The 27642-nt window shown below is 37.2% G+C and overlaps 1 protein-coding gene across 1 annotated transcript in view; it reads right to left on the reverse strand.

Moving 5' to 3' along the window:
• Positions 1 to 24810, reverse strand: part of LOC309483883 (complement C4-like) — a 39128-nt gene extending 14318 nt beyond the window's left edge. The window contains exons 1-36 of the mRNA XM_082149958.1: positions 24663 to 24810; positions 22075 to 22261; positions 21652 to 21823; positions 20188 to 20258; positions 19893 to 19981; positions 19648 to 19730; positions 19437 to 19524; positions 19118 to 19238; positions 18887 to 19016; positions 17090 to 17202; positions 16765 to 16926; positions 16378 to 16545; positions 16106 to 16291; positions 15817 to 15972; positions 15541 to 15673; positions 15289 to 15360; positions 14448 to 14657; positions 14220 to 14331; positions 13926 to 13996; positions 13707 to 13846; positions 13057 to 13284; positions 12901 to 12952; positions 12683 to 12772; positions 12351 to 12557; positions 11686 to 11761; positions 11389 to 11581; positions 11132 to 11233; positions 9937 to 10099; positions 9605 to 9819; positions 9333 to 9491; positions 8684 to 8743; positions 6599 to 6689; positions 6288 to 6459; positions 6072 to 6162; positions 809 to 883; positions 620 to 722 (exon numbers count right to left, since the gene is read on the reverse strand). Of these exons, the coding sequence (XP_082006084.1) occupies positions 620 to 722; positions 809 to 883; positions 6072 to 6162; positions 6288 to 6459; positions 6599 to 6689; positions 8684 to 8743; positions 9333 to 9491; positions 9605 to 9819; positions 9937 to 10099; positions 11132 to 11233; positions 11389 to 11581; positions 11686 to 11761; positions 12351 to 12557; positions 12683 to 12772; positions 12901 to 12952; positions 13057 to 13284; positions 13707 to 13846; positions 13926 to 13996; positions 14220 to 14331; positions 14448 to 14657; positions 15289 to 15360; positions 15541 to 15673; positions 15817 to 15972; positions 16106 to 16291; positions 16378 to 16545; positions 16765 to 16926; positions 17090 to 17202; positions 18887 to 19016; positions 19118 to 19238; positions 19437 to 19524; positions 19648 to 19730; positions 19893 to 19981; positions 20188 to 20258; positions 21652 to 21823; positions 22075 to 22261; positions 24663 to 24739 (4618 nt within the window). The 5' untranslated portion in view covers positions 24740 to 24810. The remainder of the gene's footprint in view (positions 1 to 619; positions 723 to 808; positions 884 to 6071; positions 6163 to 6287; positions 6460 to 6598; positions 6690 to 8683; positions 8744 to 9332; positions 9492 to 9604; positions 9820 to 9936; positions 10100 to 11131; positions 11234 to 11388; positions 11582 to 11685; positions 11762 to 12350; positions 12558 to 12682; positions 12773 to 12900; positions 12953 to 13056; positions 13285 to 13706; positions 13847 to 13925; positions 13997 to 14219; positions 14332 to 14447; positions 14658 to 15288; positions 15361 to 15540; positions 15674 to 15816; positions 15973 to 16105; positions 16292 to 16377; positions 16546 to 16764; positions 16927 to 17089; positions 17203 to 18886; positions 19017 to 19117; positions 19239 to 19436; positions 19525 to 19647; positions 19731 to 19892; positions 19982 to 20187; positions 20259 to 21651; positions 21824 to 22074; positions 22262 to 24662) is intronic.
• Between the last annotated feature and the right edge of the window lie 2832 nt (positions 24811 to 27642).

Consider the following 27642-nt stretch of genomic DNA (forward strand, 5'->3'; position numbering starts at 1 on the left):
TTTGATTTTGTTATGTTGTGGCTTGATTTCATTGTGTTGTGGCTTGTTTTCGTAGTGTTGTGGCTTGATTTAGTTGTGCTGTTAACTTTTGTTTGCTCTTTAAATTTTGTTGTGTTTTGCACTACTGGGTCACCGTAGTTTCTCTATAGTTTGGATATAATGATCCGCTACAGAGTTGATAGTTATGGCCTGTTCAAAATTCCCTATAAATTAATAAATAATACCATTTGAGCTAAATTGACATGTTTCCCTGTTTTTTGGACGAATATGTATGGATGAATGGATGATTGCTATTCTCAATTCTGTGATTCCTAGTATTTGAAAAGACTCGATTTACCTGTCATACTTACTTGTATACATACTTACAAGATCTCTGCGATCTTGGATCGCTTCCCTCCAATGTTTCACACCCTTATCTCGTAATATCTCATGCCTGCATACTTATTACTTACCCTTTATTACTCATCTGTTTGATTCCTCAGATTGACATTTTTTATATTATGCCCCCTTATTCAATATCTATATATAAAAAAATATGTCTCAAAAGTGACATCAACAACAAGTGTAATTGTTATGGTTCTGTAAAATACATTTCAATTGAAATATAGGAATAGCTTGCCTGGTTCATAGTAATCATAAAATGTAGCAGGAGCTGGTTGAACTAATCCAATGGGCACACTTTGCTTAGCTCCGAATGCTATACAGGTCTCACCTTCATCAATCTGAGGGGTGAGAGAGACAAGTTTGAATTTTTCTATATAATAGGGAGATATGATTAACTATGACTGTGTGTTTGTGCTCAAGTCACCTCATTGAAGTACAACAGCACTCTTCCACGTGTGAGCTCATAGTGAGAAATATATCTGTCAACCAGGTCTTTCAGCTGTTGGAGAGAATGTTACAGAAAATAAGAGAAAAATTTAAACAACAGAAGAAAGCAAAATGCAGACCACTAAGTCCATCATAAGATACAGACAAATAAATGTTAAAACATAGGATAAAGACGGGAATTACACATTTTCAATGATTATTTCAATCACGACAACTCTCAAAATAGTTTTAAAATGAATATAAATATTTTTATAATGAATGGCAATGTTAATGGATTTTGATCTAAAGGCCAGGACACACCAAGCAGACGGTCGGCCGTTGCGCAATGTTGTGCCGTTTTTGAACATTGGGCAGCTTTTAAAGGGTGTGTTAGAATTAAAAACTGATGGTTTGCTCAAGGCTGCTGATCTGCTGAATTTCAAATAATACTATAATTTCTCGCTTTCCTGTAATCTGCTTCAGCTCTCTATCCCTTGGTAAACTTTATGTATGTGTGTGTATGTTAGATTAGTTTAAGCGTTTAATGTAGTTAATAAAGTCTTGTGTGTATCACACTCAACGTTGATGGTTGTTTTGCTCATAAGCATGCTGTCCCTAATGAACAATTAACACTCAGTGTTTGCTGGACAAACAGGTTAATTGATTGGAAATATTAATTCTTCTACATTAAGGTAATTATATTAAGTGATCCAAATATTTATAGTTAATTATTGTCACAGTCACCAGTTAGAGTGCCCGTGATTGCCACCAGAGGGCACTCTACCCCAGACTATTTATACTCCCTCAAGGACTTCATTACCCATAATTCACTGCCCAGTCTGATCATCCATGATTGCATTCAGCTGTTGCATCATCTCGCTATCCCTGCCTATATAAAGCCTGGTTTATCAGTCACTCCTTGGTAGATCTTGCATGTCTGTTGGTACTGCATCTCTGAGCCTTGTATCCTGGTTTTTCCAAAGGGTTTTTTTTTGTTTGTTTTTTTGGCCTTTTGGATTTCCCAGTTTACCTCTGCCCTTATCTCAGTCATTGTTTATTTGTGTATGACCTTTGCATGGATGTGGATTACAATTGTGGATTACCCTTTTAATAAATACTGCTTTTGGATCCTCAACCTTCGTTTCTCGGAGCAGTTTCATAACAATTATAACAAGTTATAATTAATTATTCATATTTCCCTTGAGCTAATTTGAGCTCATTTACATTGATATTAAAAATGGTAAGCAAGCTCTGCTTTGTTTATGGTTTGTATATCTGCAGTCCTAGTTTCGGTTTCCCTTTTTGAATGACGAAAATAGACTATTGATATCTGCTGATATAGGCCTAGACAGATATCTATTTGCATGCAGGCGCAGAAAGCACATGCTAGTTGACAGACAGCTTTAGTCCTTTTAGTGTGTTCAAGCGCAGCGTTTTGGCCGAGACGCAGCCGACGAGAGTGGTGTGTCCCGGGCTTTAGTGGACTAAATCTGCTACGCTGCTACTGATGCTGTTAAACAAGTATGGACTTGCTACTGCCATCAAATAGACAAGCGGCTGTGAGCTTGTATGATATGCTGCTTCTGAATGAATAGAAATACATAAATCTAGGCAGGTGGCGTTTGGGGAGGTGGAGGGTTTCAGCGGAACTCTGAATGGTGCGCTGCAGGACTAGCCTACAGCAAAAACTGAACCAGACTCATTAGCTGCAGGATCAGCATCTTGTGCAGTAATGCAGTGGTTTTCAAACTTTTTTAAGAGCGACACTTAAAAATAAATAAATAATATTGACGCAACCCATATATACAACCATTTATGCTGGGTACACACCAAAAGATAATCGGGCTGATTTTGGGCCGATTTCCCCCCTTCCGACAATCCTAGCTATGTCTCGATTATCTTGATGGTTCTACAGATTATCTTATCAGATTTTCCCTTGGTGTGAGGTGTGTTGAGAGTGTCCGAACCTGCTCGGAAGAATGTCGGAGCCGCTTCGATCGCGAATCGTAAATATTCAACATGTTGAATATTTACGATCAGAAATCCTGATGTGTGGGGGGAACCCCGAGGACAAACGCGCGCACGCTCTCGAGATTATCACGTGAAATGAAACAATATCCAATCAGAAAGCGAGATGATGGAAGACGGAAGCATAACAAACGCAGTCATGGTGCAGCACAAAGTGAAATTGATGTGGAGAGCAGAGATGGAGGATCAGCTTGTTGATTTGTGGCAACAGGACGAATGTTTATACAACGTGTTCTGTGAAAATCATTCCAAACACTATCATCCCAGTTTCTTCCTGCATATCGTCCGCCATGCTTATTCTGAAGTCTCGCGAGATTTTGTGAGATTTCCAGTGTTCACAGTCGAGACTGTGGTTGAAAATCTGTTCGTGTGTGGTGTGCTGTCTTTGTCACATCATGGCACAACACACACTATAGGAGCAAAACGGTTAAATCTAGGATTTTTCGTCCCCATGTTTGTGGTCTATCACATTTTGAAAATCTTATAAGGTGTAAAAAATCTTTTGGTGAGTACCCAGCCTTACATGCAATCAAGGGAGCTGAGAGAGGCCGGTGAAGCGAATGTTCTCGTCAATCAAATGGCTGCGTCAATGACACAGCATGTACGTGGGTCAGGTGACAGATGGAGTATTTATTCAGTGTTTATTTTAATTATTTTCAGTTCTATTCAAAGTTATTGTTAATAATAAAATGTAATTAATTTTAGGAGCATTTTCCTTATGCTGGGTACACACCAAAAGATTTTTTACATCTTATAAGATTTTCAAAATGTGATAGACCACAAACATGAGGACAAAAAATCCTAGATTTAAGCGATTTGCTCCTATAGTGTGTGGTGTGCCATGATGTGACAAAGACAGCACACCACACACGAACAGATTTTCAACCAGAGTCTCGACTGTAAACACTGGAAATCTCGCAAAATCTCATGAGACTTCAGAATAAGCATTGCGGATGATATGCAGGAAGAAATTGCGATGATAGTGTTTGGAATGATTTTCACAGAAAATTCACATGAAATATATTTATTCTTTATTGTCTTTATTTATTCTTTATTGGATTTATTGTCTCTTTAGAAAAAGTTATTTAATCCCTCTATAGAACCTCACTGAACCCTTAACACTCAGCTTCCTGCAAGTGTGTGTGTGTGTGTGAGAATGACTGTGTCTTCCATCATCTCGCTTTCTGATTGGATATTGTTTTGTTTCACGTGATAATCTCCAGAACGTGCGCGCGTTTGTCCTCGGGGTTCCCCCCACACATCAGGATTTCTGATCGTAAATATTAAACATGTTGAATATTTATGATTCGTGATTGGGGCGGCTCCGACGTTCTTCCGAGCAGGTTCGGACACTCTTAACACACCTCACACCATAGGAAAATCTGATAAGATAATCTGTAGAACCATCAAGATAATCGGGACATAGCTAGGATTGTCGGAAGGGGGGAAATCGGCCCAAAATCAGCCTGATTATCTTTTGGTGTGTACCCAGCATTAAATCATCCTGGCGACGCGACTCTGCGTTGTAACCAAAGCAACGTTCTGGCCTCTAAACTAAACAGGAACTAGACTAAGGCAAAGTCGATGGAGGCGTCGTGATTTGCTTATGCTTGGAAAGGCTGCTTCACAGAGCGCACTCTCTCAGTGTTGCCATGTCCACTTATTTTAAGCGTTTTAGGCTTGTTGTTTAAGCTTGGCTCATAAAGCGATCAAGTTTACGGAGTTATTAAAGTCAGCAGGTGCATATATTTTGATCTTATTTTCAGCATAAAGCATTTGGATTTATTTTGGATTACTGTGGGCTTGTTTTGCTTGCTGTTTCTAGCAAGATCTAGCAACACGAATGAGTCAAGGTTCGTACAGTTTTTCCAGTGATTTATTGCACCGCACATAAAGAAGAGAGAAACATTTCTGATGCACGTTGACAGCTTAGTTGTTCAGTTCGGTTCTGTACACACTGCGTATAATTTTTGTACATGCGGTTGTCACTACCTGGATTTTTCGGGAGTTCATTCGGTTGTAGAATGCGTTTGTTACTCTCACAAATGACTGAACTGCATATGTACAGAACAGGATTAAGCACTAAAAGGTGAATTGACAATCGAATTTAGTTGCAGTGTGTATGTGGCCATAGAGTTTCATAGATATATGCATACACTGATGAGCAAATACATTATGACCACCCCAGCCTAAAATGCTGTTGGTCCTCCACGTGCTGGCAAAACGGTTCTGACCCACCGAGGCATGGACTCTACAAGACCACTGAAGGTGTCCTGTGGTATATGGCACCAAGACATTAGCACCAGATCCTTCAAATAGTGTAGGTTGTGAGGTGGAGCCGCTGTGGATCGAACTTGTTGGTCCAGCACCTCCCACAGATGCTCAACTGGATTGAGATCTGGGGAATTTGGAGGCCAGGACAACACATTGAACTCTTCATCATGTTCCTCAAACAATTCCTGAACAATGTGTGCAGTGTGGCAGGGTTCATTATCCTGCTGAAAGAGGCCACTTCCACCATTTTCAGGAAGGGGTATACTTGTTCTGCAACAATATTTAGGTAGGTGGCACATATCAATTTTAAGTCCACATGAATGGCCGGACCCAGGGTTTCCCAGCAGAACATTGCCCAAGGCATCACTTTACTTCCACCGGCTTGTTGTCATCCCACAGTGCATCCTGGTGTCATCACTTTCCCATGTAAACGGCGCACACGAACACAGCCATCCACATGATGTAGAATAAAACGGGACTCATCGGACCAAACAACCTTCTTCCACTGCTCCACGGTTCAGTTCTGACACTCATGTGCCCTTCGTTACCCTTGTGTTTCAGATACTCTGAACTAGTCACCTTGCCATAACAATTTGGCCCTTGTCAAATTTGCTCAGATCTTTATTACTGCCCATTTCTCCTGAAAATTGATTGTTTTCTTACCATCTAATCTACCCAGACCTTAATACTTTATGTGGTCTTGTTAGGAGATGATCAACAAAATTCACTTCATCTGTGACTGGTCATAATGTTTTGGCTCATCAGTGTATACAATTCTATATAAACATTTTTTTTTAAATATATATTTTAAAATATAAAAGTGTACAAAAAATAAAAAGTAAATAAAATATTTTAAAGGAAAAGCATGCTAAAAATGAAAAAAATTTTTTTTTAATTAATCAAAATAATTTCAAAATGCCACATAAATTCAAAAGTTATTAAATAAGATTAGTGTTAACCTTTTCCAGATCTGTATTGATTGCATCAAAGCCACTAAGTAGAGTAATGTCAGCAATGGCCATTCCAGAGAGGTTCCTCCCCTGTGTGTGCCTGTGAGAGAAGACAGGTGATGATATACTATAGTTTATGATTATAACAAGATTATGATAATATCCTTCAAAACAGCAGATTATGATTGCTACGATTGATGTTTGTCAGAATACTTTTTTTCTCACCTGACACACACCGTATAGACCACCTCATTTTGCGTGTTTTGAGTGGTGTCTCTTCTTTGTCTGCTGCGAGCATCAAACCACTCAATGCCAGAATGGGGGAGATCTTCCTCCTCCTTCCTCACTTCTTCCTGTTCATAGTCCTCATAGTAATTGAAAGTTTGTTTTACTTCAGCTAAAAAAAATTCATAAAATAAATAAAAATTGTAAGAATAATTACAAAGTTATTACACAGTGAGATAATATGTGTATATTATACCTAATAATCTGCATAAATTAGATATAAATATATCAATAAAGTTAATATAACTCACTTGTGTATTCCACCTTTCCCTCTACGGTCACATTTATTGACAAATCAGCACAGTTGGATTCTTCCTTAAGAGCATAATAAGCCTTTGCCACCTACAGTAGCAAAACAAAATATATGTATGTATTACCTCAATACCTCTATACTACCGTTCAAAAGTTTGGGGTCAGCATTTAAGTTACAGCAATATTTGAAATAATATTACAAATGACAAATATTACAAATAACAGTATACAGTATATATATACACACACACATACACATAAACCAGACGCTGCATTGTGGCGCTATGGTAACATCAATAGCAATGCTGCCACACTGAGGGAAGATGCCTGCCCATCAAGGCTGTGAAACAGAATTACTGGATCAACCCAGAAGGACCTGTGATCCCATGGTTAAATCCTTGTCCAGAATTTAAAATCTTATGAATGTGTGTGGAGAGGACCAGCTGCACTAACATCTTGCCCTTGCACAAACATCTTCGAGGCCCTAAAGCTGCAAACTTTAGGGCAGGGACCGCCAAAACTAACCAATGGGAGTATTCACTTGTGACTGAAGATGGGGCGAATGGTGACCACAGACCCCTTGCTGACTCCCATACCTCGAGAAGAGAGCCAGGCAGGAGTGGTAAGCCTTATGGAGAAATGTTTATAATGAATACAGTCAGCCCCCTTGAGGATGAATGTAATCCAGTCTGGTAGGGATGGGTACCAAAACCCGGTCTTGCCCTCAGGCCACTGAACGCCATTGGGTTAGGGTATGAGATAAGAGAGAGAACTGCTCAATTCAGTGCCCTGAACAGCTCACTGGCATGGAACAGCAGACCTATGCAACCATAGGTCTGATTGAAAAGACAATTTTCAAACTTACATGTCCCAATATTCTCTGAAAAGTGAGGCGAACACCACACTCTGGCAGCACTGCTGAGCAGAGAAAACCCACTGGAAATTGCTGTCCCCGAATCACCATATGTGGTGGGGATTTACATCTCCTAAAGGTTGGTACCCTCCATGTTGGTACGCATTGCCTCCAAAAGCGAATCTAAGATACTTCCAGTGCTAAATCCAAAACTGGTCATAACCCCCTGCCCCCTTTCAGTGCACTGAAACAGCTTGCTGGCAGAAACAATTGAAAGTAATAAAGAGGGGACTAGTTAAAAGGAAATGCCTATTATTTTCGAGAGGGTCAGGCAGCCCTAACAACCTACTTGTGCCAAAATATCCTCCGAAGAGGGGTGGGTTCTGCCTTCACTGGGCAGATTCTTGCAGGAGCAAGGCTTCTTCCAGAAACACGGAATGTGGCGGGATAGCAAGAAAGCTCCTTGAGTCCATCTAGGAAGAGTGAGCACCCATTGTATTGTGGTGTGAGACACCTCTCCCTCTGGTTGCACACAGCTGGAGAGAGAAAGGGGGACACCCGTCTGTTCTCGCCTCAAACTGCGAGTGTAATCCACCTCAGCAAACGCATGATCCGAACTGCAAGGTTGCTTTCAGAGTCGGTAGAGAGAACAAGAGATAGGAGAACACTTGTCTCAAGTTCCGCCTCTGCCATCTCAATTGTGATCCCTATGATCAAAGCTTCTCAAGTTCTACCTCTGCCAACTCATTTGCGATCCCCATAATCAAAGCCGCCATGGCGCCTCAGCAAACACAGGACCCGAACCGCAAATGCCTGTCTCTGATCGCTTGAGAACAGAACCAGGTAGGAGCGGAGCTTCTTTTATCTTGAAACACTCACAAAGAGGAAAGTCAGCCTTTTCGAGGGCTGACTGAGCGTGCTCATCCCCCAAACACATAATACAAATTATGCATGTCATCCCCCATACTAAAGTGGGAGCACGGCAATGCACAGCTCCTTATCTTATCTTTCTGGTGGCCATACTGTCTAAAACACAGAATGAGACAAACAATATGACAAACAATATCACACAAATGCAAACAGACAAGCGACTTCCTGAAGACACCGGTCATGGAGATTCATTCCCATAGCATCAAAGCCATGACGCAGTATTTGATTTCCATTCAAAAGGGAAATATATATACAGTATATACACAATATGGAAATATTTTTATTTTTCATTACTGCTTACTTTCATTTTAGCCTTTCCTTCACCTGAAAGGCTTATATGTATTCCTCTTCCTACTAGTCTCTGGAAAGACAAAAATTATACCATGATAAACAGGTCAGAATGAAAAAAATAACAGAAAACTAAGATAACTGCAAGTCATAGTGAAACTATGTTTATAAAAACATGTGAACTTACTGTGACACCTGGAGTACTACAGGCCAAATTATCTCCTCAATATCCTCTTTTGAATATACACCCCCATTCTTGTAGGTATATGAGTATGTCATGCAACAGTATTTTGGATTTAGGACAGAACTTTGAATTAAATCTGCCATTCTCCTTAGCCATTTTGTTAAATTTATGTCAGTGTTTTGGGTCCCTGTCCCTATTACACTGTTACCCACAACATTGAACCAACATTAATTATTTTTCATTAAAAATAATAATAATGACTTATTTCTATTTCACACGATTTCCCATTAAGTGAGCCTGTCATATCTAATATATATAATACATTTATTTATGTTTTAAAATTGCCGCACTATGCACAGTTCTGACATTCAATTTGAAATGTCTATATTATTATGAAATGGGGGGTTTTATATTAAAGATTTTAAGCAGCAATAGCTGATCTTTCTTTATTAGTCAGCTAAAGGTTCAGACTGTTTACCTTTAATTCTGTTTCCACTTTCTTTTCATTTTTGTCCAACTGCAGCCTCTCCATCTCAGACCTTCCTGGAACGGTGAACTGTGCAATGACTGTAGTGATGGGGGTTTCTGGTATATTCAGTGCATACTCTGAGAGGGCTTCCAAAGCCATGATAGTATCCTAAAGTGTATTTGAATGGTATAAAATAGTGCTGTCATTTTATAATTCCTTCTTCGAAAAACTTGGAATTAGAGTAACATACATACAGTTTCATCTAGTATCATTAGGCTCACCTGTGTTGATTTGAATCCTCCTTCATAGTTCTCTTGAGAAGACAAGAAGCATGCGGCAGCATGTGCTGTTATTAAGTCATTCTGTTCTAGTGCAGTCATGAGAGCGTATGCGGTGGTCTCTACTGTTAATGCCATTCCAGGGGGCACACGGGAACTTTTAGCCTCATTTACCAGTCGCATATGGTCATAATCTTGCCACACAAGACACTCTCCCACTTACCGGTTCAGTTGAGCATGTGAGAGGAAAGAATTTGCAGAAATACATGAATGACTAAAATAAATGATTAAAGTCATGATCACTTCCATAAACAAGTCAACACTTGGTATGATACCTGGTTTTGCAAGACTTCTCAGTTTTCTCCATGCTGACATTGCTTGAGTTCGGTCAGCGAGGCAGGTAGACAAACAGTACGCAGTAATGGATAGCGCATAAGGTCTTTTAAGATCATCAACCCGTTTAAGGAGGAAGTCGGTGGCACGAGAGATGCTGTTCTCCTAGTGAGCATTAAAAGATAGTATTTGGTTTCCTTTATTTATTAAAACATTGTATTCTTTCATTAGTGTCTCTAACAGGCTTTCTGTCAATCCAAGCTAATAGGAAATATGTAACTCTAAATGACATTTAAAAAAAAAAATAAAAAAAACGTACCTACACACACATTACACTGCAGTTTCCAGATGAAATGAACACTAGAGGCAGTAAAACACCAACAACTGTTGCTCCTTTTTACACCAATTATGATGACAGGGGCAAATTATTAGAAATAAAGATAACCGGTTCCTTGCACAATAGATAGCTACACTTACCATAGTGCATGATTTATAAAGCGATGCGTTTTGACGTTTGCATCACATAACCAGCTCCATGTGTAGGCTTATAACTTTGCAGTAAACATACTTGGTAGCCCACCTGGTACAGCCTTGCAGTTATGATGTGGAGGACTTGAGTCCCGTGAAACACGAGTACAGATTTGGGTATAGTGTAAGACCACTGTATTCACATTGTAGGTGGTATGTTATTTTCAAACACGATAGAGCACTAACCTTTTTTGCTCCACAAATGTGCATTGACCACGTAATAAAATTTAGACAGTCGCATTTAACTGTTTCTGAGAAAATTGAACAGACTATTTAGTGCTAGTCACTGGACATTTAACATTGAAACTGCTGTGAAATGTGCTAAGCAATGCAATATCATGATACAAAAATTTACCCACAGGCACTTTTTACATTTTATTGCTTACAGCGCGACTATTGTGCGCGTGACACTTGAAAAGAACAGCAAAATGTTCCAGGAGCAACACATTTCAGGTTTTGCAGAAATGTAGCCGGAGTCATGCATTTCCAATGCAGTGACCCCACAAAGTATTGGACACTTAAGTCTCACTTACAATGTTTTAATTTCATTGCATTTCATACAAAATATGAAATCAACTGCTTTTTTACCAACCAAAAGCAAATTTAAACATGTATGAAGTAATAAATCATACCAGTACCAGTGTAAATCATACAATTAATGTTTCTTACCACATTGGTTCTTTCTCTGTCCAAGAAAGGGAGGGAATGCTTGAGGGCTATCGTGATGAAAGCTGTTAAAGAGGCATCTTGTTCAACTCCTCCGATACCTCCCTACACAGAAACACTGAATATCAGCACATTTATTGCAGTACCACAGGAATGCAATTCCTGTTTATATTATTTATATGTTTGACATGTTGTTTGACAGGGTAAAGCTTTTTGCAAAACCCCTTGGTTTACTGGCAAATGATGGGAGACGTTCAGACCTGCATTTCCCTGTGTATGACTGGATTGGCATCAATGAAGGACCCATCTGAGGTCTGTGTTCCAATCAGATATGTGACTGCTTGGCGGATGTCCTCCTGTGAAATCATTCGTTCTGTTGTTCCTCGCTGTTCAATAGTTTTTATCTGTCGATCAGCCACGATAGACAACACTTTCACCACCAACGCAGTCAACCTATGAGAAGGGAGAAGCCATCTGATACTGCTGGCAAGTGGCAAGTGTTGCTGATTTGCATAAAACATTTGTATGACTTTGCATATTTTTAAATGCAAACTTACCATGTACTTGTCGGATAGTTAAGCCAAGCTCCATAGGATCCATCAGGCTTTTTGAATGTTAAAATTCGTTCATAAGCTGCCAGAATAAAATGTGACACCACAAACATTTAGTCGGAGCAGGGTACAGCCTGATGCAATAAAACGGTGTTAAATCACAGACCTTAGTAAGAAAAGATGCTATATTTAATTTGTTTGTTAATGCAAACAGGGCTATGATGGATATTTGATGCTGACTGAAGAAAATTCACTTAAAAACAAAAATTCTGTCATTATTTTTTCACCATCACTTTTTGTGGCATAACAACCTAATCTCACAGGAAAACCTAACTACGAAGTTACAAAGTGCCAATTTTATATGAATTAGCAGGGACATGCACAGAGCCTCATCGGTTGAAGGGCCCTCTTGACCGGACCCCCCAACCTTGTGTCTGTGCACGTCACTGTGAATTAGTACGATGAATACAAAAATGTACAATCTTTCAGAAAAAGTAAGCGTGGAGGTCCATCCTAACCCCACCCGTATACACTCCCATCACTGGGGCGTAAGCAGATCATACGAAAATGTATGAATGAGATTGTATGAATTCATATGAATTAGCCACAAATCCGCTAAAACGTCAAATAGTTACACATTTTCATGAGATTGTGTTGGGCATACAGTAAACCTTGCTCAATGAAATTTAATGCTTTGTCTCTGGAGCCTGCTTCCAGTTCCAGCCATTTTTGACTTTTGTCCAGGTAGCGGATTGACAAAGCTGTTGGAGACATAAAGATCATAGTCTGCTCTCCACAGCCTTTCGGTGCCCGGATCATATTTTCCACTTTGGATGGTGAGAGTAACTGAACAGCAGTGGACTGGGCAAATCCTTCTTCTGCATTAAAAAGATAAAAATAAAATAGAAATGATATATAATTAGATATGTATATAATTAGGTTTGACTTGACCAATAAATAATGATAATAATAAATAAGCAATATCAGAAATTGAGAATTTGACCTTCTAGTTTGACAAACAGGTTGACATTCGTTTCAGGAACGGTGCTGTTTGGGAAAGAGCCATCAATAAACAAGCGCTGGTCACTTCTACCTGATGAGCAGAGTTCAGGTTTTTATACACGTTGAGATTACCATGTCACAAACTTTGTCAAAAAACACAGCCACCATATGTGTATATCTGGGCGAACAGGGCAATCAAAAGATAGCTAACAATCTCACCAGCCAGATTAATAAAATAAGTCTGCTCTTCTCTCATTTCCACTCCCTCATTCTGAGACATGAAGAGAAAGACAAAAGATAGATTTTAGAATCACTGAACTCCAATTGTTAAAAAATAAATAAATTTGAGTATTTTGATATTCCCCTTCCCCTTACCATGACCAAGAGCATCTTTTGAATGGCATCCACTTTAGTTTTTTCTTCTTCTTCTTCTTCAAGTTCATAAAGTGCAATGGTGATAGGGATTTGGCCTGTTACCATGGGAACAGCAGGGAAAGTCACAGTTTGAGATGACTGTTTCTCCAGACTGATTCTGACAGTGGAAGAGGAAGATGCTGACCCAGGTGAACAAAGACCATCCACTTTCTTCATTTGCACAACAAGCTGATCAGGAAAGTCAATAACAATATATGTCAATCTCAGAAATCATTTTTCTTCTAATGTTTTACAATGTATAATGTAACAAATACTGTTGTGATTATTTAAATTTTGTTTTATTTCATAAATAATAATAATAATAATAATAATATGACTGCACCAACCTGACTTACACCAATGAATATTTTTTAACGGACAAGTAGAAAAAAAAAAATGAAGTAAATAACTTCTTACAGTTTCATATATTAAATAATACTTTTATAATTAGTAAATTAATTAATTACTTTATAATTGTATTTTTTGTAATAAATAAAAAATATATAAATTGTATGCACTAGAAAATGTATATACCAGCATTATTGTCAAAGTGGTAAGGTGCAGTGAATAGTGCCACTCAGTGTTCTTAAAAAACTTTCATTTAAACAAACCTCTCTTTTCATCTTTCCATAATTAAAGATCACCACAACTATAGACAGTTGCTCAAAGCGTTTGACCGAATAGGGAAGCCTCAAGGAAATAAACACTGGCTTAAATACAAGGAGGTCAACAGGCTCTGCCACACAAAAACCTGTAAGAAATAAAAATAAAAGGTTTAGTTTGTTGGTGGATTGACATTAAATTTGATAGCAGTGAAAGGGGGAAATTACCATGGGATGGAGATAAGCTGAGAGCCTGGATCTCCCATGTTGTGATAGAGTGGGGTAAATGGATTGTGTGTCTGGAAGAAAGAACTGGTGCAATTACATCATTGTACAAGACCTTTGTAAATCATAACTTTTTCAAAGAAAATTTAATGGAAACATTTTATATTGTAATTAATTTATTTGTATGATATTGTTAAATGTGTGAACACATTTTTCCTTATACTCTCGTGTCTTATGTACTTAAATGTAACGTTTATATAGGCCTATGCCTTCTTTATAGACAGAGAACCTACTCACCTTACTTTTCCTTTCACATCGATGTGCTTAAACTCAAAGCTTGGAGGGAAATATCTGCGAATTGATTGTATTTCAAAATCAAAGAATTCCTCATCTTCATTAGAATCAGCAGCTGTGGGAATTAAATAAAATATATTAATTTGTGTAAGAAACAAAATCAGATGTCTTCATTGCACAGATTGTGGCACACCTGATTTACAAAAGCCTTATGGCACTTTTATGACTCACTTCTGCCATGCCCTTTCCTCAGGTCCTCTCTCCTCTTTTCGTCTCTTAGCTTGGTTGCAAACTCACAGCATTTTCGGAAGGCATCCACACAGTCTTTGCTTTCTGTTTTGCTCACTCTTTTCGCTCTGTCCTCACAAGTGAACTTCATAGGAATCAGGGTGAAACCATGGCGACAGCATTTCTGCAATTCTGCTTTCATAAATTCAGCCTCTACAGGACAAAAGTGATGAGCAGGAGAAGTTAACAGTAATTACACATCTTCATAAGCATATCCAGGTCATATATGCCACTGTGTATAGCAACAATAATTTAAAAAAGAGAGAATTTAAATTGTACAGTCATTTTTCATTAAACTTTTAATTTGCCCATATAGAAATAAATGGTACTTGAAAAATTCAGACACTCACATCATTGTTGTTATTGTTCAAAATAATTAAAACGAAAAAAATTAAAATAGTTTTTGGTTATTGAAAAACATCTAAAATAAAAGAATAAATTAAAATAAAAGCTTCATTAAAAAAACTAAATTAAATTTAGAAATGTTGGCAACTAATAAGTTTAAGTTGAAACACTAAAATGACTAAAACAATAAATTGAAAATAAGCAATAGAAACTAATACAAATTTAAATCTTATGAAATAAAAGAAAGATAAATAACAATATTTAAAAGTGACAAAAGCACATACCATCAAAAATAAAATGAAAAATGAAAATATAAAAATGAAAGGTAATTCAAAATATTAATTTATACTATAATATATAAATAATACTGTAACTGACTCAGATGAGCTTTAAGAATTGATACAAAAGGTAATCAAATATTCAGGTGACAATACTATACCTTTTTTAGCCATTTCTGTTTGAATATCTGTAGAGCGTTTGTTGCGCCTAAAACCAGACTCGCAGCTGAAACCTGGAAGTACAATGAATTGGAAAATATAATTTGCACATTGTAACAACTCTTTCATGTAAAGGCAATAAGTACCTGTCCTTTTTTAATGGTAAGCCAAGATTGAAAATAAAACAGAAAATGTCCATCATTTTTCCATTTCTCAAGCATTGAAGTAGAGAAGAGTTTGGTATCATTTGGCACCTTTTCTCATCATTGAACGGATTGTGGTCGAGTGTGAGATGAAGGCCAGACCAGCGTCATTAAAAACAGCAGCTGTATTCTCTCCACCGCCATACGAACACCCCAGATCATACGACTGCATGGAGGTGAACACCTTCGAACAGGAAAATGAGAAACAGTAAAAGAACAAAAACTCAAGAACAAATTTGGGTTTATCTTATATGGAGGCAATCTTATATTGGGTTTATCTATATCAGATTTTTCAGAAACGAATAGGTGCTAGTTAGTGCAACACACCTGTTTTGGAGTGAGTTTGTTTTGAGAACCTAGGGCATAAATGGCTTTGTCCACAACTAGTAAGGCCACTTTTGCATTCTGTGTTCCCACATCAATATCAAGCTCAGCTGAATCCTCTGGCTCATAATTATGATTGCCCTTCAGTTTTATCTCAAGCTAAACAGGAGATGGGAAAGCAGAACTGTAAACATTTGGCAATATTTTACTGTATTGTATCATTTTGATATAAGGTTACTAAAACATTGTGAGCTGTTAAAAATATTTTAAAAGCATTTTAGTGTCTGCTTACCTTTCCCTCACACCTGTCCTCTACATCTACCCACACTGAGTCTGCAATGATGTCACCATCTGTGTCATAGTAAAAGGCGATCACTCTGAAGGACGGGATCATCTCTGGGCTGATACGGATGGATATTTTTACTGCAGGACCTGATGCAACAGAGCTTGCTGTTCTCAGCATGCCTCTGCTGACAATCTAAAGAGATGCACATATTTCTCAAGAGTTCTCTGGTTAATAAAAACATTCACTTTAAATATATGAAATTTTAATACATTACTTACCATATAATATATTTGCCCATCTACTGGATTGCCACTGACATAAAATGTAACATCTAGAGACTCCTCTGATAACAGGACTTTACTAGTCACACTCAGATACAGGAAGCTGTTCTTTGCGGATTTCACTGGGCGAATTTCTCTTGTTGACTTGACACCATCCACTGTTGCCTGTTAAAATAATAGGTCAAAAATATACAGTATAGTGTAGTACTGTATTATATACTTTTGCAATAACTGAAAGTATTTTTTTTTTAAAGTAGGCCTGTTTCACAATAAATTGAATACATAATAGTAAATGCATAATAGTAAATAAATGCACTGCTTTTGCCAGCAGTGTAAAACAGGCCTTAGAGGTGTTAAAAGAGATTTATTCTTTGGATGTTTAACCTGCATTGAAATGGAAGATGGTGTTCCTTCCAAGTTGAAAGCGTGAAATGCAATTCCCTCTTTATTAGTTTTAATAATGATTGACTTTTCATTGGTGTTTGAGACATCTAAGTTCACTTGAACGCCTTCAGCCGGGGAACCATTTGGGTGATGGACTGTGACCTAGTGAAAAACAGGGACCACTGGTATACTAACACAAAATCATCTGCAAAATGTTACTATTATAAAGTGAAAGCTACCGTTATGAATTACTGCAAGCATAATCCTCAATGACTGACAGTATCATTACTATACATTGTATTATGAATAGAAGTGTTTTCTTTACCACCGCTTGAAAGGAAAATTTAGGAGTGTAGAACGATCTTGTCCGAGACAGATCCACATTGTATGGACTCAAAACGATGGGAAGGAAAGCTGCTGATTCCTGTACCTCACCACCTTATGAGAGGTGCACAGTCGTTTTAGGTCAAGTGAGTCAACATCAACTAAGAAATGTTGTAAATTTGACCTATTTCCAGAACTTTAGGCATCTTAAAATTACATAGCACATACAGACAAATGACATTTGTTTCTCTGTTTAATCAATAGTCTGTTCGATTAATCTTGAATTTTCGGGGCCAGATTTACTAAACATGGCAAATTACCGTAAGACTACAATCCCATAAAAGCACAGATGGGAGTGGAAAGTTCTCTGGGTCATCTAATGACAGTACGACAATTAAACAACACAGACACAGCCATTTCAAGTGCAAAATAGATTAAGACATGTTTTATTTAAAAGTTGAATAATGCTACAAATACCAGTAAACTGACTACCGCAAACCTTGGTAAATCACATTGCAGGATTTATTTAAAGGGGTCCTTGATTATGATTTCACTTTTTTAACTTTAGTTAGTGTAATGTTGCTGTTTGAGCATAAACAACATCTGCAAAGTCACAACACTCAAAGTTTAATGCAAATGGAGACATTTGATTTTACAGAAATTGCTTTTTAAGGACTGCAACAAATGGCTGGTAGGGACTACAACAAGCTTCTTCCCGGGTTGGTGACATCACAAACCCTAATATTTACATAAACCCTGCCCCCGGGAACACGCAACAAAGGGGGTGAGGCCATGTTGGGCTGCTTTAGAGAAGAGGAAGAGTTGTTGTCACTATTTTTTACACCCCGGAAAAAGTTTGTCCTAAGGCTGACGAATTTAGAGAGGTAAAAATTTATTTTTAACACTGTTTCTGAACATTACAACCTCAACGTTTGTCTGTGAACTGCACATTTTACGTAGAACATATTCCAGAAGAGAGAACAATGCAGGCTATATGCACAAAAGCTTCTCCTGAAAGACAAAGCCATTCCCATTTTGTCGGGACAATCTGTTGTTTATGGATCACAACTTGTAAGTATGTCTTATTATTTGTAGTTGTGTTTTCTATAAACAGTTCTAAAAAGCTATATGTAGTTGCTATGATAGATGTAAACATCTGTTGTCTGAATCGGGCTTGAAATTATTTGAAATTGAAGCCATCGTTAATATTTACATCTGAGTAGAGCGCGGTTATGAAGAGTTGTGATATTTCCCGAACAATCGAAAACGACACTTTCAACCAGACTGAGGAGAGAGTATGTAAAATATGTGAATAATAATATATAAAATAATATAATAAACATAATATAATGTTTTTTGAACAATCAAGCATGAAAACATATTCTAGTACACCCCAAAAACAAAATCAAGACTTCGTAAAAGGGCATAATAGGACCCCTTTAAAGACTCTCCTCCCATAAATATTGCGTTTTAAAGGGAAACTCCTAGACTTTCCTCCTAAAGGGAAAGTTCAGCCGCAAAAATAACTGTCCACGACTTTTAATCGCTAAAGTTTCACTGCATGTCTTTAGTAAATCCTGACAGTAGATTTTTAAAGCCAAAAGAAAAAAATAGAGGGAAAAAAATCTGTTTTAACTTACGTTTTTTTTTTTTTTTTTACTGGAAAACAGGTAACATCTTTAACATCTAGAGATGTTACATTTGCTAGCCCACAATGTCAGTAAATCTGGCCCATAGTCTTTAAAGTCTATTTAACTTTGACAAAAATCATTTAATGTCTTGTTCTATGATTGATTACTTAAAATATCTGTAACTGTGACAGCAATGTAGAATTGGGCCCGAGTCGCTGCCAAATCATCTAATGTTGAATTCAGTTTTTGCTTGATATCTGAAATTTTAACTGTAATCTCAGCATGGCCGCTCTTCACCTAAAAAAGGGGAAAACACAATGAAAGAATATCAAAGAGTAATCTATGAGTATACAGGTAGTACTCATCTTGGCGATTCAGCAATGACGGTTTCTACTCACAGATCCAGTTTTCTCCAGTCCCTTGATGAATTCAATTTCTCCAGCATTATTCTCTGACTCATCCTTTTTAATCCCAAACCGAATGTGGAAACCGCCGTTAATTTCCTTACCATAGGTGTATCTTTAAAATCATTAAAAAAACTGTATTATTCTCCTTTCTCAAATTTAGTAAACTCATATTGATACCATTAAAGGAATGATTAACCTCAAAATGCAGGGTTATAATAGGATGAGTAAATAATGACTGAATTCTTCTTTTAGCTGAACTATCCCTTTAAGAGTATTTATTTGATGATATTTGATCTGAATGTGAACTTACGAGGCTTGAATGGTGAATGTGAATGTCTCTGCTTTCACTAGCAGAAAGGCTTTCTCTGACTGAACCGAAACCCCAAAGCTGGGAAGAACTGACAAAAATGCATTGTATTTGAGTTAGATGCAATACAATATCTGTAAATTAAAGATTTTTATAGATATTCATAAAAGTAGGAAAATATGTGAACGCCCATTTCTAGTTTCACATCATTTACCAAACTTCTGGACCTTGAATTCACGCACGGCAGGATTCTTCTCGTCACCTTTGTAATGTGCTGTAATCTTCCATACACCAGGTCTGGAGAAATTCAATTAAAACATTGTATATGTGCTGATATAAATACAGCAGCTTCAGAATGGTGTCATCTTAAAAGACTGAACGGCATGTTAATATTTATCTTCATAAGCATCACAAATTTTAAAGGTATTTTACTATGATAAAAAATTAGATTGACTGTACTTTGAAACATCAGGGATATGGTAGAACTTTGACAGAATGCCATCTAAAACTTTGTACGTTGATTTCTTGACCTTGTTCCCATCAGCATTCTGAGGAGATAGATAAAGGTAAGTTAGGCAGGGCACACCAGTTTCCTGATTTGCTCAATAAACGATGGTGAAGATTTAAGCTGCAGAAAGAATCCTATTACATAATCTTAGAAATAAAAACTCTGAGAATGTGTTTGTTCTCATTATTTTATCTACAGAGATCTACTATTATAGATACAGAATAAAAATAGAACTTTCTTACTTACATATACAGAGACATAAACTATTTCTGATTTTGGTCGCATAGAGTGGTCCAGAGTGAAGATCCTGAACCAAACTGAGAACACAGATAACCAGGTTAAATACACAGTAGTAATATACATACATGGATTTTTGACTTGTGACATGCTATATTTACATTATGTGAGAGACTAAATGGAATTTTTGTTTTCTTTTCACCCTACAGAGCCATTTAAAATGCACTATATGGCAGTAGAGGCAGTTAAAGGACCTAAGATACATATTAATTGAAAAAAGAAATACTGTAATATATTGATGTTGATTAAAAGAAAACATCTCAGGTTACGTATGTAACCTGCATGAGAACGAGACACTGCATCATGGTGTTGACGCATGAGAACACTTCTGTGTGAGCCGGTGTCTGAAGCAAAGCCAATCTGATTGGCCAAACGAGTGAACGTGATGTAGCACAGTCCGTCACAGAGTCCATATAGATGCCAGAAATGTGCATCAACAGATTCTAATTGTCTGAAGAAGACACACAGGCGTAACCGAGGTGTGACAACGTGACGCAGCGACTCGTTCCCTTCTCGGGGAACCAGGTTGCATTATAGGTAACCTGAGACATTCTCCTTCAAAGTGGAACTTCAACATTGTGTCATGGCGTTGACGCTATGGGAACTTTAATACCAATGTCACCATGCCGAAAGTGACAGAGCTAGTCCACAAGGCTGTGTATAAGCACAGATGATTGTTTAGCGCAGACTGGACTTGGGCCAATCCTTAAGCACTCGAGATCCTGGGGTTGAATCTGTGTCTAAACTGTAGAACCTGATGAATGTGTGAGGAAAGGAACAATTCCGACCACCAAAGCATAACAGGAGTTGATAGGATCTACGCCACTAGCCTGAGTGGTGGACATAGATACTCAAGGCACGGACCGGACCTAACAGTTGGAGGCTTTCTTGCTCCTGCATCTGAGGCAAAGGAATGAAAGGTCTCATGAACAGTGGACCCAATGCAATAATGTTGACTGCTGCCGCCATGAGACCTAACAGCCTTTGAATTTCTAAAACTGAAAGCTCCTGGTCTAGCTTTCTTGTCTCTGTGGTTAGGATTGAATCCACACAGGCAGGAGACAGACATGCCTGCAATGTCGTCGAATCCCAAACTACACTCAGAAAAGTGGTTCTCTGTTTGGGAGAAAGTACACTCTTCTTCAAGTCAACAAAATATTTAGCATTGTTTTAGTGTTAAAAATCTTACATATTGTGCCTTTAAACAAGTTAAATACCAGAAGTCTTTCACAAAAAGTCTCATTCTGATGTTGATAAGGTGGATACTAACTTTTTTACCAAAATCAGCTTTAGTTTATAATTCTTGCATATTTAGACTTTGGCTAATGGAGCTTAGTTGCCATTTTGGTACAGTTATATTTGACTTTTCTGACTTTTGGCTCATTAGTAAGGCAAACAATGTGTTTATTGTACCTTTCTGTGTGGGGTTGTAAATGGGTTGGTCAGTCTGAATAAAGATGTAGCCACTGTGTTTGGAGACCAGGACGCGAGTCTGCCGTTTCTGACCATCAACTTCACATGCCAGGTTGAGATAAGGAGGCTCTCCATTGATCGATTTCAGGTTTGAAACTTCATCTGCAAATATCTTTAAGAGGAAATACAAAGAAATGAGTCTCAAACACAGCAACTTTTTTTTTTTTTTTTTTTAATGACAGAGCTGTGTGTTGATGCTTTTATGATTATTTTTGTTGTACATTTTATTCCATAATTTTAACAGTTACATATCTAACTGATTATTTTGAATATGTATACTTAACCATATCCTGCTAAAATAATCTTTTGGTATTAGTCTGAAATTACATTCAAATCTATTCATTTAGATATTTCTTTCTTTACCTCAAGCTTCACTGCCTCAAACTGTCCTTTTTTGGTGATTGTTTTGGTCTCCTGTGTGGACATGGGAATACGCATCTCTGTTTCTAACCGACAGGATACAGGTTTTCCAAGCAATGCCTCCCCCACCTGAATCCATATGGGTTCTTTCACACCAACATGAAAGACACTCGGAGCAGTGATGAGGAATCTGATACGCACAAACCAAGAGAATTTCCATGACAACATATTAAAAAAATATTGATAAAAATGGCAATGGCTTTCATAAACAATTTCTCTTCAGTAATATGATATTTTTAAAGTAAAACTAAGTAATCAACAAGAACATATGTAAAGAATGAAAAGTTGAGCTATAGACCCTGAATGCGAATTTGCAGTGGATTGTGAACTACACTTTCTGAAAATCCACTAACAACTAATTTTGTGAACCAGCATACGGAAGCTGAACATCAAGTTCACCCTCATCTTGACATAGCCTATAATTGTGCTTTTTCAAAACTATTGTCATATGTTATTATGGTTGTGACCTTTATTACATTAAAGTCAACTCCCATTAAATTGCATTAACTACTACATTTTTTTTTATAAAGCATGCATTACGTACAACAGTAGCCTTAAACACAGCCTAAATACCTGGTGGCCAATAGTAATATCCGGCCAATAGGAAATTTGCCGTCTTCACCCTTTATTCAAATATTATAATAAATGTGTTACAGATTTTGTAAGCATATTGCATAGTTGTGCTTCGAGTCAATACAAAATGTTTGTGCCAATTTTGTAGTGTTTTGTTCTTCCCTCATATTTAAAATATTTTTGAAAATAAAATATTTTCATTTTATGTTGATGGTTTAATTGAGCTTGTAGGGTCACCTCCGGACGACGCTTTTGGACACCACTGTATATTGCTATTGGTCAACATTATTAGTGGTCAACATTATTATTATTATTATTAATACTCTTCTAATTATTATTATTATTATTAGTAGTAGTAGTAGTAAGCCACACAGCTTAAAGGGATATTTCACCACTGGAAAGATGAATGTGTATTTAAATTGGGTCATTTATGTAGTAGAAATGTGAAATTATTTTAGAAGTTGGTGCCTTCTAGACTGAGAAAAGCCAGAAAATGTATTTTTGGCTCATGTGGATGAAAGACAACAACTCCCAGAATGCACTTGCTTCCCTGCCCTACGAGGCCACTCCCAAGCCACGCCTACTGGTTACAGAGGGCAGTATCAGAAGAAATTGTACAACTAGGCTACTAGTTGACTCGAAATTGAAAAGACGCCGTTTTATTGTGAGATCCCACTCCCTATGGGCGGGTTGAAAACATGATGAACTAGCTCCTACTACTGGCTGTAGTCTCTAGCCTCTGACCAAAAAAGCCTCAGATGACGCAAAATTATGATTTTTGCATCATCTGAGGTTTTTTTCCAGACACACAATACAGAAATCTCTCGTCTCAGGGGGACATGAGGGAGGGACGGTCATTCGAAAATCCTACTGGGTTTCTACTGATACAAAGCTTAATGCTTATCGGTGAAGTATCCCTTTAAAGTGCCCCTATTATGCTATTTTAAAGTTTCCTAATGTTGTTTTGGCGTCTCCTACAACAGGTTTACATGCATCAAAGGTAAAAAAACGATTAAATTTCCTCATAATATACATTTGCTCATCACCACATTTTTCAATGATTCTCAAACGACTCGTCAAATGAATCAATCTCTCTAAATCCCTCCTTTCCGCGAGCGACTCTGCTCTGATTGGCCAGACAGCTCAGTCTGTTGTGATTGGTTTACCGCGTACAGTGCGCGTCGAAAACAAAAACGCTCATTGCCATAACAACGTCAGCTGTCCTGAGGCTTCCTAAACCGTAAACTAAAGACAGTAACGAACAATGACGTTGATTTTACCATATCAATGCGAGCGCGAGTCCGATGATGAAACACTGGAAGAACTAGTTATTCAACCCGAACCTCCAGCAAGGACGACTCGACCAGGACGTTTCTCAGTGATAAACTACTCAGTTTAAGGTACATTATGAGATGCTGCAACTGTAATTCCTCACCATCAGCATTGACAAGTGCATGTCCATCAACAAACCGATTATTTTACTTGTACTAATCTATTTATCGAGTATTTTTGTAATCTATTGCGGTGAACTGTATCAATAACAGTGCATGTATGCAATGTATACAATATTAAATAAGTTGGCGGGCAATATGCTAATGTTTCGTCTTAACATCACAACGAAACGGCTTATGACTCGTTTGAAAAACAATTCATTTCATTGACTCAGAGTCGACTCTTACTTTTGAAAGACAATAACTTTATATACAGTGCACTTTCAGATTTTAAACTTTGCAGGATGTTTTCATTCACTTAGAGCTATGTTACACACTACATGAAAGGTCATTTTCAAAAATCCATAATAGGGGCCCTTTAAGTGTCATCAGCTAAAAAGGAACATACTATTTTGTTTCATTATTATTATTATTATTATTAAAATGATTCTACCACTACCACTAATAATAATAATTATACTACTAATAACAACAAAATAATATTTGTATCTACTGTATAATACTTACCTCTTATTGTTATCTCCCTGAACAGCACAATTCATGCACAGCAGCAGATAGAGAAGAGGACGCATGTGCACCTCCATGGTGAGTGTGTGAGTTCTGTGTGAGCAGCAGAAGATTCCAAACAGATTTTGGTCTCTCAGCTCTGCTATGCAGATGTTGCACAATAGCATCTGAATGAATGTTATTATGGGGATAAAGGGGTTATTAGAGTTCTGTCATTGCACAACCAGGGTATGTGCTCTCTCATTGGACACACTTAAAGTGCCTTCTCAAAAGTCATGTGATTTAAAAGAATTTCAAGACAAAAATCAATGATTTGATGTGCTTGGGCTCAATTCTATTTGGATAAGTGGTCATTTTGAAAATGTATTAAGTCCGTAGTCCGTAGTCTTTCATTAGATATTGCTGAAACATTGTCTAAACATCAAGTTATTTAAAAGAAATTCAATTCAGTTTATTTCCAGAGAAAGGTTTAGGATTTTTATTTTGTATTTATTTGAATCAAAACAAAGAAAAGTTGACAAAATGAAGAGTTAAAAAAACAGTACATGCAACTTTTTAGAACTAAAGGTCAGATGTTCTTGCTTCATTTGAAGCACACTATGTTCTTTGGAACATTCTCAAATTAAGCTGGATAACATGATCATCGGCTCTTTGGCAAATTTGTGCAGTCGATGCAGTACTGTGTTGAAAAACAATAATTTGCAATTAAATAGCTATTAAATACAGGCATGCCAATTCATATAACAGTGTAGCAACAAAAACAGCTTATATTCAATATCTTATATACAACATTTTCTAATCAAATAATCAAACATATTTAAATATTATTCACATAGGGTAATGTTACCGAAGACATACTGTACAGTATCCGTCAATTTTTGAAATATTACACTTTTTTTTTAAAGAAGTTCATGCTCACCAAGGCTATATTTATTTAATCAAAATACAGTAAAACATAAATATCACTGTGTTTTGTTTATTGGAGTCATTTTCCCTTTTTTTTTGCTATTGTCTTTTGTTTCAGTTTGATATTGGCTATTTTGTAATTTTGTTTAGTTGCAACCTTGTTGCTTTGTGATTTTTGTTGCCTGCAATCAGTGCTCATTTGTGGTGAGTGTTTTTTTTTTACATCAGCAACATCTCAGAATTCTTTTCTTATTATTTGGTACTTGTACACTCTTAACCCGAATTAGTTAACTTTACTCGCAAATCGCGTGGAAACCCGTTGCCCTATACCACTTTAGTTTTTACACAAGCTGAAACTAAACATGTTGAGTTGTATTAACATGGAACCCTAACTTTTTAAACAAGCTGAAACTAAACATGTTGAGTTGTATTAACATGGAACCTTAAGTTTTGTATTTATATTTATTAGTAGTGTGTTCTCAAAATCATTAGATAAAACTAGCTATTACACTGTAAACCCAGATTTAGTTTCTAATTAAACTTACGAGTGATCATTACTTATTCTTATTCTATTGTTGATTACAGCTTCACTGTGATTCTACAGCATAAGATCCAGAATTTTCTAAATAATCTAAAGGATTTCTTAAAAGTTGTTCTGATAAAACAAAATATTTCTTTTAGGCACACACAGACATCAAGAATCAGTGTATGGATCTCAACAATGGTGACAAACAGAATATTCAATTAGGGAAAGGAAATTACTAAGACAATTCAGATCATAATTTATTCATACCGCAATGCATGATGGGAGCCATGAATGAGTTTTGATTGGTGGCACCCAGAATGCACTGCAACATGCTTTATTATTGTCACCATTGTTGAGATTCACAGGCTGATTATTGATGTCAGTGTGTCTAAATAAAGTAATTTTGAAAGTCTTTTGATCAGAACAACTTTTAAGAAATATTTTGGATTATATTGAAAATTCTGAAAATCATTTGCTGAAGAATCACAGGGCTGCTGTAATCAACAAGGTAGACATAACTCTCTAAATGAGATTTGTGATTCAGGTCAAATTATTAATATGTCAAAACATAACCAACACCACCTGATCAACTTTTGATCTAATGTTCAACAAAATCTAATGTTAACAGTTTAAGGGTCAAGAGCCCAACTAAAGCAAACACTGATCACATAACGGTGTCTTAAAAAAATTGATTTTCTCCTTCAGTGATTCTGCTTGTTAACATCAGGTGTCTTCAATATTGGTAATATTAGTAAGGTTGCTTCCTAGTCAGGGTACCGTCTGCTGCTGAGGCCTGTGCTCGTCCCGCCAGGTGTAGAGCCCATTGGACGCACGTTAGACACTGGTCTTTTCACGTGACCGGGCAGGTTTTTGAATTAGCCCCCTCCCCTTCCTTATGAAAGTAAACATACCAAGTTTTCTACCAGAAAGACTCGGGAGATAAAATGATATAACAAGTGTAAATTTATTAATAGCTCAGCAAGCATAATTTTATAAAGTCTTTGGCGTAGGCCCCGTCCTTAGCAAGCAATGCGAGGGTAACGGAATCTGCAAATCCCGCCTGAAGATGAAGGCAGGGGCGCAGCCAACCCCCTGGAGGTAAAGGAAGGGACCATCCTGGTGGTGGTGGGGAGGATGGAGGGAAAGGACCATCTAGGACAGGGGTCGGGAACCTATGGCTCGCGAGCCATATATGGCTCTTTTCCGGATTTTATATGGCTCTCCAATTTTCAAATGTTGCCTGAAAATACACCCTGATACATTCATGATGATAAAATTATTTTTAAACTATTAGCATACTTGATTAATTTATAATTGTGTGTGAATGTGTAAAATTAAATAAAATATGTGTATAATATTTAGATATATAAGAGACTCGCAGCTTAATATGATTGACAGCGGCGTTTTGGCCTGTAGCAAGCCTACCTTTCAGAGAGCTGAATTTTTATTGGACGACGTGGTGGTTTGGCCTGCATCATGTCCAGATCAAGTTAAACAACTAACGTTACCTAGCTAGCTAAATTAAAAATCATCATCAACGAGAGTAAT

This window comes from Leuciscus leuciscus (genome assembly GCF_965113295.1).
Source record: "Leuciscus leuciscus genome assembly, chromosome: 20".
NCBI classification, from domain to species: domain Eukaryota; kingdom Metazoa; phylum Chordata; class Actinopteri; order Cypriniformes; family Leuciscidae; genus Leuciscus; species Leuciscus leuciscus.